At 32.4% G+C, this 14,650-nt stretch overlaps 1 protein-coding gene across 1 annotated transcript in view; it reads left to right on the forward strand.

Moving 5' to 3' along the window:
• LOC118194168 (uncharacterized) overlaps positions 1-14,650 on the forward strand; it is a 55,438-nt gene that overhangs the window by 1,283 nt on the left and 39,505 nt on the right. The window contains exon 2 of the mRNA XM_085821665.1: positions 6,298-6,486. Within this exon, the coding sequence (XP_085677791.1) occupies positions 6,298-6,486 (189 nt within the window). The remainder of the gene's footprint in view (positions 1-6,297; positions 6,487-14,650) is intronic.

The raw sequence follows: 14,650 nt of genomic DNA on the forward strand, positions 1-14,650 counted from the left end.
GCCAGAATTTTTTTAAAAAATTTTAATAAAATGAAATTTCTTATTTACAAAAGAAAAAACTTGTGTTTTATTACAGGTTTGTGGATTTGGAGATTACAGGTTTTGGATAACACTTTTCAAAACCAAATTTATTTGTCAGTATTACACAGGACTGTTCCAAAGATACATTTGCAGTTCTCGAACAACTATGATAGACACACTGAAGCAATCAACAACACAACCTTCAGGCTATAATGGTGAAGACAGCTTTATGGCTTTATGGTCGCTCACTGTCAAGCTAATCTCTGAACTCAAGACACACTACTATACTACTCAAGGTGTTACTTTCTCTGCATACAGGCAGGGTATATATAGCTTTAAACTATCTTCAAGAATATTCTTGGGAAAAACCATTAACAAATGCTTTCTATAATGTTCTCGCTCCATCCATGGTATATCGCCAATTTTTTCCCTACCACTTTCTGGCAACCTTAATCCCAATTTGTGGCGAAGCTATCTTACTGCAGCTGGGCATTTTGCAGCAATACGTTAACAACAATAACAGTATCACAAAAAGGAAAAAAAATCAAATTTATGTTTATTTTATATCTGAAATCTAAAGTTTGATACCTGCAAGTAATTTTTGTTGGTTGTTCTTCTTAATTCAAATATATATTATAATTTTTGTTGGTTGTTCTTCATAATTCAAATATATATTAATAACCAAATATTAAATTTTCATACTGGCATTCATTAAAAATAATTCTAACAGATTTAATTAATCATTAAATAATTTACTTTTATTTAAACTAAAAATAAATTATGAAAATTTTAAAAGATTTTAGAGAAAAAATTTTTAGTGGAATGAAACTTAAGAATAAATAAAGACAACCTAGTCACTTTCTCTTATTTATTATATTTTTCTTTGATGCATGAATAAAAATACATATGTTTATATGTAAATAATTATTAAACTTCCTTATTTCGTACTATAGCTTGACACTTGAATGCATTTGATTCTGATACGGTTGTTAGCCTTGGTGAGAAATTACTCGAAATTATCTTCATCACAAGCCGTAGATGCTCATCACTCAGTTTCTTATTAATTTTTAGCTGTGGAGAAAGCTGTTCGCATATAAATGTACTCCCAACCAAAGCGTTAATAAAAATCTATCCTCAAGTGTTCTAATACGATTTTTTATCATGCTATAAATTAGCTCCATTTATAGATTTTCTATTCTCTTATTCATGCTCAGTTTGAATAATTATAAAAATAGCATAAACTTGCACTTCAAATAACTGAACTCTCTTAAAATCTTTGCAACAAATGTATCATTAAAATGTTTTTTACAATTTCTTAAAATCGGCTTGAAGAGTCGCCAGTTTGTGCTCATTGCTCTAACTGATACAATTAATGTGCAGATGGAAAAAGTATTTAAAAATATAATTAAACTTGGAACTGCTCTCATATATGCCCTTGGTTGGCAACAAAGAAACTCCACGCTGCCATATTACTACCTAAATTTTTTGTCTACATTTCGAACTGTAAGCCTAAAATATCTGCAAAAACCACGTTTTGAACACACAATTTAAGCTAAAAATCTGAAACAAAAACAAAAAATTTAGATAGCAAAAACATAAAGTTTCTAACCAAAAATATTTCAGAACAATCCATGTACACAACGATATGTTTTAACTTAGAAAAACATCACAGAATTGCACAATCTATGCAGGGAAGGAATCTACAAACTACGCACACCTAGCTTAAATAAATTAACATAACAACAATAAATTTCGAAGAATATCATGTACACAGTGTTGTGTTTAAACTTTAAAAAACATCTATGAATTGCACGATCTAAACATTATGCACTAATCAACAAAATAAACTTAAAAAAAAAAAAAAAAAAAAAATTCAAACAATTAAAAAAAAAGGTTAATCTTTGGATTATGGTAACTTGGCGAAAATTTGGCGACCAACTCTGCTACAGCAACCCTCTATTTTTTTTTTCGCCACCATTTTGTCTTCACGAAGTAAAGACATGTTTCTTTTCTTTTTATTTACTGAACACTTTTTCCAACAATCTGCTATCCGAATTACACTTATGCTAGAAATGTTATGGAACAAAATTGCTTAATCATGACAAATATTAACTGCAAAATTGGGAAAAAGTGCAGAATCGCAAACTCCTTGCCGTGTTTTTCAGAATTGCACGTACACATAAACCATGTACACGTCGATTTATTTTTACTTAAAAAAACATCCCAGAATTGCACAAAAATGGCATTGCACACACTCTTAACTTTATCCATCTACACTGCTATTTTCTCATAAATTACAAAAATTTGCACGAAAATGCAGGAAAATTTTGTGAATCTTTAAACTCGGTAAAAAGCACATATATGAAATTACCTGATCGCGAAAAAGTATATACCCTTTCCAAGGATGAACGTTTCCACGTATAAAATAAAATATCCAAAAACTTTTACCTCTAAATTATCTATTATATTATAAACCTCACCAACGAATTTATACCGCAAACATTAAAAATGGTTGCAAATACTTAGTGTCAAATATTTAAATTATTTCCATGCACGTTTACTTCTATGGAAATGTATTCCAAAATGCTACAAACATATAATTCACAAAATAACTATCATTTAATTAAAATATAGTTAAACCATGTACACGTCGATCTATTTTTACTTAAAAAAACATCCCAGAATTGCACAAAAATGGCATTGCGCATACTCTTGACTTTATCCATGTACACTGCTTTTTTTCTCATAAATTAGAGAAATTTGCTCGAAAATGCAGGAAAATTTTGTGAATCTTTTAAGTCGGTAAAAAGGACATATATGAAATTACCTGATCGTGAAAACGTATATACCCTTTCCAAGGATGAACATCTGCACATATAAAATAAATAAAATATCCAAAAACTTTTACCCCTAAATTATCTATTATAAAAGTCACCAACGAATTTATTACGCAAACATTAAAAATGGTTGCAAATACTTAGTATCAAATATTTAAATTATTTCCATGCACGGTTACTTCCACTGAAACGTATACCAAATTGCTACAAACATATAATTCACAAAATAACTATCATTTAATTAAAATATAATTAAATTAAAAAACACTATTTAAAATATAAATAAGCACATACATTAAATTAATAAAAATTAGCTTACAATCCTAATTACGTTAAACTAAATCATTGCTAATAACAATTTTCCAATAATACCATATTAATTTAATTACTCCTTACATTTAGAACAATGCATAAAAATAATATCTTCAAATAATTAAAAATACTAACTTGCCTAATCTTCTTCAGAATCTTGATTACGTGGCAGATAAACTTTTCTTATTTCCTCCGCTAAATAAAAAGCAATCGTATGTGCGCCTGTTTAAGGATCTTTAAAATATACTTATAGTTCACAGCAAGATGTTGAAAACCTTCATCCTCCAAACAGACATATGACTTCCAGCAATCAGATATTATTATTGTACCAGGTAGAATAAATAACTTAATAAAACTTAATAAGCAATCTTTACTTCTATCTCGCACAACCTTAAAAAAACACTTATTACTACCTCTTTCAATCCCACTAAATACTCATTTCGAATTCACTTTAGATAGGGCCATGGGATCCAAAAATTAACCAACACTGTTTCACGCAACACAGAATAAAGCTAAATGCAAAATTTCCAGATTTCCCCCCCTTTTCCGATTAAAGAACTGTAATTCTTCCATTAATGTCACATGACATATCTCATGATCTCTCGTTTCCCTCACACAAAATAATGCGTAATCGGAACTGAGTACTTCTCACATTATTCCCAAAGTCCTAGGTAGTAACTTTTATCGCCTACCAAAATGTCGCCAAACTACCTGTTACCGTATTCCAAAGATTAGCCTACATTAAGTCCTTATCCAAGAAACACAGACTGAAAAAAGATCCTGGCTCTCTGCAGTTGAAGCGAAAAAGTCAGCACCAGGTGTTAGTCCAAGGTTTTTCATAAAAGGGATGATTTTTGTGATTTGGACATCCATATACAGAGTCTTCATTTTAATGACAAAAAAAAAAAAAAAAAAAAAAAAAAAAAAAAGCAAATAAGTAAAAAAACTTAGACAAGTAGTACTTACGTATTAATGTAACCACCTTGGTGCAATTGGATGATTTGGGCATCCTTGTACAAAGCCTTTATTTTTCATAAATATGCCAAACATTTAGTTTATAAATTAATCAATAATTGAAAGAAGCATAAAGATACTGCAACATAAAGGTGCCTGTGACCTTTTTTAAGTTTCCTATTTTGAAGTTAGAAACTTTGTAAGAGGGTAGATTCACCTTTATGCCAAAGCTGTCTTATGAAGGTTTCTGTGTTTTGGAACCTGAAATAATTTTTTGGCCCCAGCTGGTATAATGATTAGTAATGCTGACTACTGTACCAATGGGTCCAAGTTTGAATCATGGAAAAGGCATGAATGTTTATAAGCATATGTTGTCTGTGTGGCAAGAGGGCACTCAAAATACACAGCAAGAGGAAAGTCCTCAAGAGCTTGCAGCCTTTGAAGGCATTCTGCTGCAACAAGACATTGGGAAGTTTTCTTGAATTTCTTAGTTTTAAATAATCAAGTTTATAATACAGTGCTTTTGGAAAGTAACTATGCACCTGTCATTCAGTAGAAAAAGTAATACATAACTTTCACTTACCTCACAGTAACTGTTGAAAATGTTCACCTCAAGCCTCCAGATGTGTGCACATGTTTTTCATGTTCTTGAAAAGTCTGGCAAGTTGTGCTTGTGGAATATTTTTGGTGAAGTTACGAATAGCAGTTTCCAGTCCCAGGAGCGAGTGGGGATTCTGTTGATAAACATTAACTTTCGCATAGCCCTAATGGTAAAAGTTGGGAGGTGCTAAGTCTGGAGAACGAGGTGGCTTCAAAATCCTTTGAAATTAAATATCTTTGAATCTCGAACATCTTTCAGTAACTTCATAGGCTTGCAAGCTCTGTGTGTAGTGTTGTTGAATCCAGGCATTGTTAATTTTGCCCTCTGTTAGTTCTTTCATGAACTTGTAAATAACTTCACTATAACGATCAGAACTGATTGTATTTCCGAAGAATATTGGGCCTACTATTTTTCTCCTGAATGCTGCAATCTACATGCCAAGTTTTTTGTCACATAGCAGAGTTTCATGAAGTGCATTTGGATTTTTTACTTGACCATAAACCTGAGTTTTCTGCATGGACATAACTTAATAAATGGAACCATGCTTCATCAGAAAAAAAAAAAAAAAGTATTATCCGATATGTAGTCAGATTTCTTCCCAAGTAACTGTTGAAATTGACAAAACTGAATTCGTTTTTCAGTGTCACTGCGGACTAATTGTCGAGCCACTTTCACTTCGTATGGGATGAGACTGAGTTTCTTTGGAAGGGCTTATGTGCCACCACAACACCAGTGTTTTCCTGCAGGGCCAGTTTTTGCTTGTACTTAGTGGGGCTATGTAACATTGCATCTGATATGTCCAGCAGTTTTTCTTCAGTGAGTACTGATAGTCTTCCACTTCATGGAAAAACATTTACTGATCCAGTCTTCCTAAATCTCTTGATAAGCACTCTGACACTGTTTCGATTAGGCACAGGTGTAGCTGAAAATTTACTTGTCAATTGCTCTTTTACTGCCTGTGGTTACTGGCCATGATCATGGAACACATATCCAATAAGGACTATTCGCTGTTCCAAAGTTTAAACTTTGGAACCAAAAAAAAAAAAAAAAAAAAAAAAAAAAAATTCCTTACAACGGAAGGAAAACACTAAACTTGGATTAATTTGTTTAAACCTGAGTACGCCAACAGTGTGCTACACACACCACTCTTCTCAAGGTCAGCAGGCAGACTGACTCAGAAAAAGCCACTACAGTGTTACCAACTGCATAAAAAATGGTAACTAACTGTTGCATAGAGCATTTCCTCGAATCACATTGGTTCGAAAAATATCTCGCAATATAATCGTGCAGTGCATAGTTACTTTCTGAACACACTGCAATTCTGGCTTTCAGTTTTACAGTTTGCATGTGTACATTAATTCCAGCACTGTGACCAAAAGATATTTTATCATTTGGTATCAGATTGAAGCAGAGATTTAAATAAGTGAAACCATTTGTGATAATTATCAAAATATCTATGTTTATTGTATATTGCTTGACTTATGTGCTGTTTTATGTCATTGGTAATTAAAAACTGTTTCCCATTCAAGTAAAATATTTAATAATGAATTTCAATATTTACGTTCTGTGTAGACTTGGAGAGATTATAAATTCTGTGTTAAGAAGAAAGCAGCAAAATTTGCACATTATAAGAAAAGAAATGAAGGTGGTCCTATACCAAATATGTTGTCACCAATAGAGGAAAGAGTCCTGACACTTTTTGATGATGTGATATCAAATGGAGATGAGGAAACAGAGTCTCGAGCACATATAAAAAATTATGTAAGTACTTTTGTATATCTGAAATTTAAACCATGTATTGAAGTTCAAATTCATATTCCTGGTTAACTGGTTTTATAAGTTTAATTAATTTGCCTGGTTTTATAAGTTTTTAATTTCTGTTTTAATTATTCACTGTAAGTAAACAAGTTTTGAACATGTATTATTTTATATGTAATAAATATATAAATTATTTAAAAAATGTAAAATTCTTAATTTTTCTCGTTGCTATTTAAACCTTTTGTTTAATTAAGATAAATGTTAAAATACAACAGTAAATGTTCACCATTTTGTCAACTCATAAACTCATTTCTACCTAAATAATCTCTGTAAAATTTAAACACAACCAAACAAGTTTACTCTATCAAAATATATAACTTCTTACAACTGTTGCCACTCAAAGCAAAACTAAAGGGAAAATAATATTACACTGGTTGAATGTACAGAGGCTTTTCGCACATTTTTTAGACTATTTTGGTAAGCGGTAATAAAAAATCGTTTGCTGAAAAAGAAGTAATTGCAATTGTACTATGTTTTTAAAAGTCAAAATTATCGTTTGTGGCTTGAAAGTTTTGTTTTTATTCAAAATGGCGAATTTAACACAGTGGTTCGAAGGCTACATTTACGCTCTTTCTGAAGAGAAATATGCATACTCCGTTATCCAAAAACAATGTGAGAGTCATGGTTTTGTGATATCTAAAGTGTCGGTAGGTAAAAGGAAAAAAACGTTAAATTGGAGCCTCAAGTGGGACAAAAATTCCTAACAAGTATCCAAGGAAAAACGGACATCTTCGACTATTGCAAAGGTACGTTGTTTAATGTTAAAAGAAAATCCCCCTAGTCAAAGGAAAGTTGCAAAATCATTAAAATGCTCAGTGTCCACTGTAAACAAAATGATAAACGTTGATTTAAATCTTAAGAAAGCGAAAAAACGTAATGTGCATAGTCTTCTTCCAAAGCATATCGCTCAACACAGGGCACGCTGCAAAATTCTATATGAGAAACACTTATCCAAAGAAAAATTGAAAACAATTGTCACAATAGATGAAGCATGGGTGTATTTAAATGATTGTAACAAAAAAAAAAAAAAAAAAGCCATTTATTATCATAAAAAGGGAGAAAAAATTTAACTACATGGTTCAAAGAATCGAAAGAAAGTTTTTCTAAGTGATTCATGATTGTTGTTGTTTTTCTTATATTGGCAAGTAAAAATAAAGAGAGTGCAAAAAAATGTCAAGATTAACTCCAAATACTATCAGGAACATATTTTATCCCCAATTTTTCTGAATGAAATACCATCGCTTTACCCACAGTGCCATCAATCTGCGAGACTACATCAGGACAAAACTAGCAGTCGCACATCAAAATCCACTGTAAATTTCCTAAAAGAAATGGAACAAAAAACTGTTATCAAGGCCATACCCTTCACTGATATCCCTACTAAATCTCCTGATGTTTTTGTGCTTTTGGACTTTTAAAAACTACATTATCCAAATGTTGTTCCCAAACCCTAACAGGACTCTGGAAAGCTGTTCGGGAGGAATGGGATAGAATACCTCTTCTGCCACTTCAAAAGGCATTATTATCCTGGAAATTGTGGTGTCAAAAGATAGTTCAGAATGAGGGATGTCAAATAGAACATTTAAAACACAAGAATTTTATGTAATTTAGTTTTGTGAATACAATATTCATCGTCTAAAAAATGTGTGAACAGCCTCTGTATATGAACAGTGCTATACTTTACATACTCCCACCTTTTGATAACAGGATTTTTATCAAAACAAATATTTAATTAAACTAAAGTTTAACCTAAAAGTCCATTTTGAAGTTCACTTAAAAGTCTATATTAAAGTCGTTGAATCTAGAAGGCACTTTTGTAGCTCGACCACTTCTAGTAACTCTCTCTTTCAGTATATCTTGAAGAATTGTAGGTATATTTTCTTGTTCGGTATCTGCCTTTTCAGCCCTTCTTTCATATTCTGGTTGCGTTTCCAATGGATATAAGCAGTGAATTGGTCTTAGAATCTCTTCATTTGATACCTTAACTTTAACCAATCTGGCGTTATTGTCTTTACAGGAACACAATTTGACTATTCTTCCCAAAGGCCAAAATGCTCGCTTCTTATCTTTGTTTTTGATTAAAACAATGTCCCCAACTTTTAATTCATAAGATGACCTCTTATTTGTTTGCTTGAGCATGAGATTTCGTAGATATTCTACTCTAAAACATTGTCTTAACTCTTCCCGAAGTCTTTGCTGGTACCTTCTATTTAAATTTATCTTGTCTATATGGTGAAGATCTGGCACACCAACTTCTGAAATTTCTTGCAGGAAATTATGCAATGACCTTTTAACTCATCTGAATCTTTGGATACATAAGTTAGTGGTCTCGAATTAACTATAACTTAACATTCACAAAGTAAGCTAAGTATCTCTTCATAAGTTAGTAAAGCATTCTTCAAGACTCTTCGTAGCATTGTCTTAATGATTTGGATCAAACATTTGCAAAAACCACCCCACCAAGCTGAGGGTTGATTAAACTTCCATGTAATTCTTCTATTAGCTGCTTCACCTTCAATCATTTTCCAATCAATAGCATTAAAAAGATTATTAGCTCCTGTGAAGTTTGTCCCATTATCACTATATATTACTTGAGGACGTCCACATCTGGCAATAAATCTTTGTTAACTTAAAGCAATTTGTAGATAGAGAAGTTCCAGATTAATAGCTCTGAATACAGTGCATGTATGCAAAGAAAACCAAACTTTTGTTCCATCTTTAAGAATAAGAGGGCCTGCTAAGTCTATTCCGATGACTTCAAAAATGGTTGTTTCTCTAAGTCTTCTGGAAGTGGCACAGAATCTTTTCTCATTGCTTTTGCACTGTGTCTTCTACAAATTATTCATTTAGAAATAGCTGCTTTTATTGTTTTTCTACCGTTTATAATCCAAAATTTCTCTTAGAAGATTGGTTAAGAGCATATGAATTCCAGCATGATGTAAAATCAAATGATGTTCTAGGATGAGTAGTTTAACTAGTTTATATGTGCTTGGCAATAAAATTGGATACTTAAAATTTTTGAAGTCTTTCCTCTCTGTTAATTTTGTCTTAACTCGCAAAATTCCTTCATCCTTAAACACACTGATGAACTTTAAATTTTTAATATCTTCAGAGGAAAAGAAGTCAAGTTGTATCAGCTTTACTATAAATTTTTCTGCTTTTTCTAGCTCATGAATTTTAATCTCTCCATGCTCCTTTTTCTTCTCTTTTCTTTCAGGAGTTTTTTACAAACCTGTACATCCACCTGATCATCCTTAAAATTTTCATGCACCTCGAAAAGTAGCTAACAGCTTTTGAAGACAAGTTGTTGACAATATTCAATGCTGTTAGAACTATATTTCACCTTTCCGTGTCAATGCTCTCTTTGTCATCATTTGGGGTGTAACAAGGCCATTCTTTTACCGACAACTTCAGCCACTGAGGACCCTCCCGCCAGTGTGATTCTATTAGCTTTTTCGCTGAACAACCTCTTGATGGCAACTCAGCAGGATTCTCAGTGCCTGGTACATGTCACCACTTTGTTTGATTTTTGAGATTTCTTATCTCCTTAACTCTGTTTTTTACAAACACAGTCTATATTATCATGGATTACATGCCATGAATTCTAGTCTAGGAATTGACATGGTTTGCTTTCAGTGGTGCGATTATTGATTTAGCATTTCACTTTCACTCCTCAAGAAAATGATAATTGAATAAGATAATTTAGATACATCACAGAATGTATGCAGGCTGATGGATACACAATTTTCAGGTAGAGTAGACTTTAAGGTACCCCTTGTATTATGACGAAGTTGTTGTTTGATTTATCACCAAGTTGTTGTTTCATTTGTGGTAGCCTGAGTAGTTGAATTTTATGGAAACCCTATTGTGACGTAATCGGGTGCATGATTCTGGGAAATTTTGAATCATGTGATGTTTTGTAAGCGTTTTTGTGGTGTATGTTAAAACCGTTAAATGGATTTGAATGGGTTTATAGGAAGAAAGGTTCAGATGGTCACTATGTGAAGCATTCGATCGGAAAGAGTACCTGGTTTGAAAAAAGTCATTTGAGTATGATTGATATTTTGATTTTTACGTGGCTCTGGGTGTACGAAGCGAACTCGAAAAACATGGTAACTGAATATCTGCTTTTGGTAGTGCTTAAATGTATAACATGTTTTTTCTTTTTTATGTTATTTTATTGTTTGGTTTAAAATGTATGTCATTGAGGTTATGTATTTTTTGTTTGCCTATATTGTAGAATTTGGTGCTTCTTTGACTTTTTAAGTGAAAATATATTGATGTGTACATGGACAAAGTAAAGGGAGTGCGCAATGCAAGTTTGTGCAATTCTGGGATTTTTTTTAAGTGAAAATAGGTCGACGTGTACATGGATAAAGTTAAAAGAGTACGCAGTGCCATTTTTGTGCAATTCGGGGATTTTTTTTTTAAGTGAAAATAGGTCGACGTGTACATGGATAAAGTCAAAGGAGTGCGCAATGCCACTTTTGTGCAATTCGGGGTTTTTTTTTTAAGTGAAAATAAGTCGATGTGTTTATGGATACCGAGTTCGTGCAATTGTTTGTCTTGTTATTTTGGCTTTGTGTAGCGGCAAAAATCGCCTCTTCGCAAGCCAAAATAATGAATCAAAGAATTGCACAAAATCGGTATCCATGTACCACCAAAAATCGCCAAGTTTTGCCAAGGGGTACCCTAAACTATACTTTTACCCAGTTTTCTATTAACATATATCTTGAAATTCAAAAGATGAAAATCCTTCAAGTTTTCAGTTACATCTTTTGACAGTTCATCATCCCAACCATGTTTTGATGTCCAGCTTTCTTGAAGAAGTAATTTTGGATACAGTGTTACAGGGCAACAAAACCCAATCGGATCAAAAACTCTTTCTGCAATAGAAAGTAACTTTCTTCGAGTAAATGGTTCTATCATTTCAGTTCTTAATCAACTTCACAAGGTAAAGTGGCAGTTCTTCTATTCCACAGCACTTCTAAGACTTGAGATATTTCTAATTATGGAGTTGATATATTACAATTGGTAAACTCTCAGCCTTTCGGTTCAAATTTAGCATTTTGCATTAACTGTGTAGCAACTTCTATAAAATGCTGTGTTTCACTTTCTGTATCCAATGAAGTGACACAGTTATCAACATAAAATGATCTCAATAACTTTTCTACAATTTCTGTACGTTCTTTGCATGTGTTCTCTACAAGATGATGAATGACTGCTCCAAAAATAAACAGACTGCAGGCAACTACGAAACCTACTCTCTGGTGCTTAAAAATTTGAATTTCTTTACTTTTACTATCCTTCCACCACTGAAGTGGAAGATTATCCCGATCTTCTTTGGCAATGCTTATCTATAATAAGAAAGCCTTTTTGATGTCCATTATAATACCTTTTTTTTTTTTCCCTAAATCTTACTAACAATGACAGTATCACTTCTAAGTTGTTAGGTTCTTTTTCAAGACAATCATTAGGTGAAGGAAATCCGATCTTTCTATTTGATGCACCAGAAACTGGTCTAACCTTAGTTGTTGAATTTTTCTTGAAAATCCCTCTATGTGGCAAGTAGCAACCAGATTTAGATAGTTCTTCAAGTGGTATCTTTTCAATTATATCTTCTTTTAACCACTCCTTGAACACATTATTATATGCCTTATATTTTCCTTCCATTTTAACATAATTGTTATTTTTTCTAGTCTTCTTTCAGCTTTATACTCAGGAAGATTTTTGTCATGTACCCATGGCAATTTCACTTCATAGCTTCGCTCGTCATCTTTTCTTAAATTTGCCATAAAATGATCGTTTACAACCTTATCAATTTCACTTCTAGATTTCAATTAAAAGGGATCTGTAATGCCAATGGCTTCTAATTCCCAGAGGTTTCTGATATCTTGTTTGTGAATTAAGAGGGAGGTAACTACAACAGCAATAGAATTTTCACCTCCAGTTGTTGGCGATTTACCCATCGAAACCCATCTCTACAATGTTTCCATGGCAAAGCCTGTACTTAATTTCTGTATTTTTCCTGTATAAATATTTCTTGCAAAGTCTGAGCCTATCAAAAGATCAATCCGTGAGTTGACCCAATCAACGTCTGTAATATGAATTCCCTTTCCAGCTAATTCTGATATCCAAGGTACTTTCTATAGACTAGATATAGATCCACAAATTATAGGCCGATCTAACACAGGAATCTTGCAGCTATAACCAGTATGCAGATTCTCAACATTTATTTTATAACATTTATGATTCATGTCAGATATCCTTCCTCCAAACAATTTTTTATGAGCTTTTTGTTCTTATTCCTAAAGATTCTACTGTTGATTTTAAAACATAGGAATATGCAGATCCAGTATCGATCAAAGCTTGAAGATGAAGTTTCTTTCCTTCATGTTGAATGGCAACCACTAAAGCAAAACTCTTCCAGAAATACATGTTGAAGAAAGAGTGCTAATTTCACAATTTTCTTGATTGCATTCGACAGAAACTTTTGATTTCTGCTTAAATTCTAGACAACAAACAATGTAATACTTCCTACCACAAAACATGCATAGAACTTTGATTTTACAATTTTTAGCTCGATGGTTTGTTTTCAAAAATGTAAAGCAACATTTTTTCTTTCATAATTTTCAATTTTTCATCATGACATAAATTTTGTGCTTTGTAGCAGCAGTTTTTAATTTGAAGAGATTTTTCACACAGTATACAATTTATTACATTTTTGTTATTTATTCCTTTTGCTCCCCAAAACAAGTTGCTTGCAGTAGGTATAGTAATATCTTTCCTATCCTTATGAACTTTTCTATAGGGATAACTTTGCTTCATACCTGACTTTGTTAGAGTTATTCTTTCTTCCCATTTGACCTTGCTTGGTCACTAGGCTCTAGTGCAAGGCAAAGACTTCTAAACATCATTAACCTTTTGCTGCGCACTATACGTTAACGTATAGTGCGCAGCAAATTTCAACAAAAAAAGTTGTGTGCAGTCTATTTAGTCCTAAAGGAGTATACAGGTAAAATTTTGTAAAAATTGCACTTACCGTTTTAATTCTGTAGGTGTTCCATGAGGTGGAACACTGTGCCGCCAGAGATTTTGAAAGTGCGACTAAGCAAGCATTGCAGTGAAGCATGAAAATGAGTAAAAGCGTTTGTATAAGAATGAAAAAACTTGGTATTATGGCTGTATATATGGTTTCCTGGATATACACAATATTCTTGAATATATATAGATAAATGAGATAAATATCTATATACAAAAATATTTACAAATTTTCGGAAAGAGTTAGACCTCTCCGCACCATTTATGGAAAATTAATAATAAAGAAATTAACTATGATTAATATTAACAATAAAGGAAAATAATCCTATAATATATACGTACACGAAAAATATCTACACAATTATTGAAAATAAACGGGAATAAAACTAAAATGCGACAGCAAAAAATTTGCGCAGGTCTAAGTAAAGATGAGTCAAGCTACTAATAAAATTCCCGCGTAAAAACTACTCCCAAAAAATTCGAGATGCCAATATTAAGGCTTTCATAACACAAAACACACCTCACCCCTCAATACTGTTTTGTTTGAATTCATTCTCCCCCCCCCAAACAACGGAAACAGAAAACGTAAACAATGGATGTTCTCTCCTAAGCACAGATGTTCTGATTCGTAACAACATGAGATCGCTGAAGGCGCAGTGTTCCCGCTAATGGAACACCTGGCTTTATTCAATGATTCTGCATATGGTTTTTGCATGAAAGATTAAAAAAAAATATAGAACAAATAATTTGGAGTACAGCAAGCAAAATTATGCCTAATTTTTTTTCCAAATAAAATTTTTTATATCATTAAAAAAATAGAGAAAATTACTTGAAAAAAGTGGATTTTAATAACACATAATAAATGAAAATTCTGTGTCTCTTTGTGATATGCTTCTATCTACTGTTTAAAAAGAAAAGTTTAAAGTATATTATAAAGACATTTTTATCTATTTACGGTTGAATTTAAAGGTTTCAGAAGCGATTCAACTTGGGTGTTCCATGTAGTGGAACACTGAGCCACAAAGGGTTAATCAATCTTGGAATCTCAGGCGACTGCTGAGGGAAT

This window comes from Stegodyphus dumicola, chromosome 8 (assembly GCF_044657685.1).
Source record: "Stegodyphus dumicola isolate Sdum_Otavi_A_Nest chromosome 8, ASM4465768v1".
Classification (NCBI taxonomy): Eukaryota; Metazoa; Arthropoda; class Arachnida; order Araneae; family Eresidae; genus Stegodyphus; species Stegodyphus dumicola.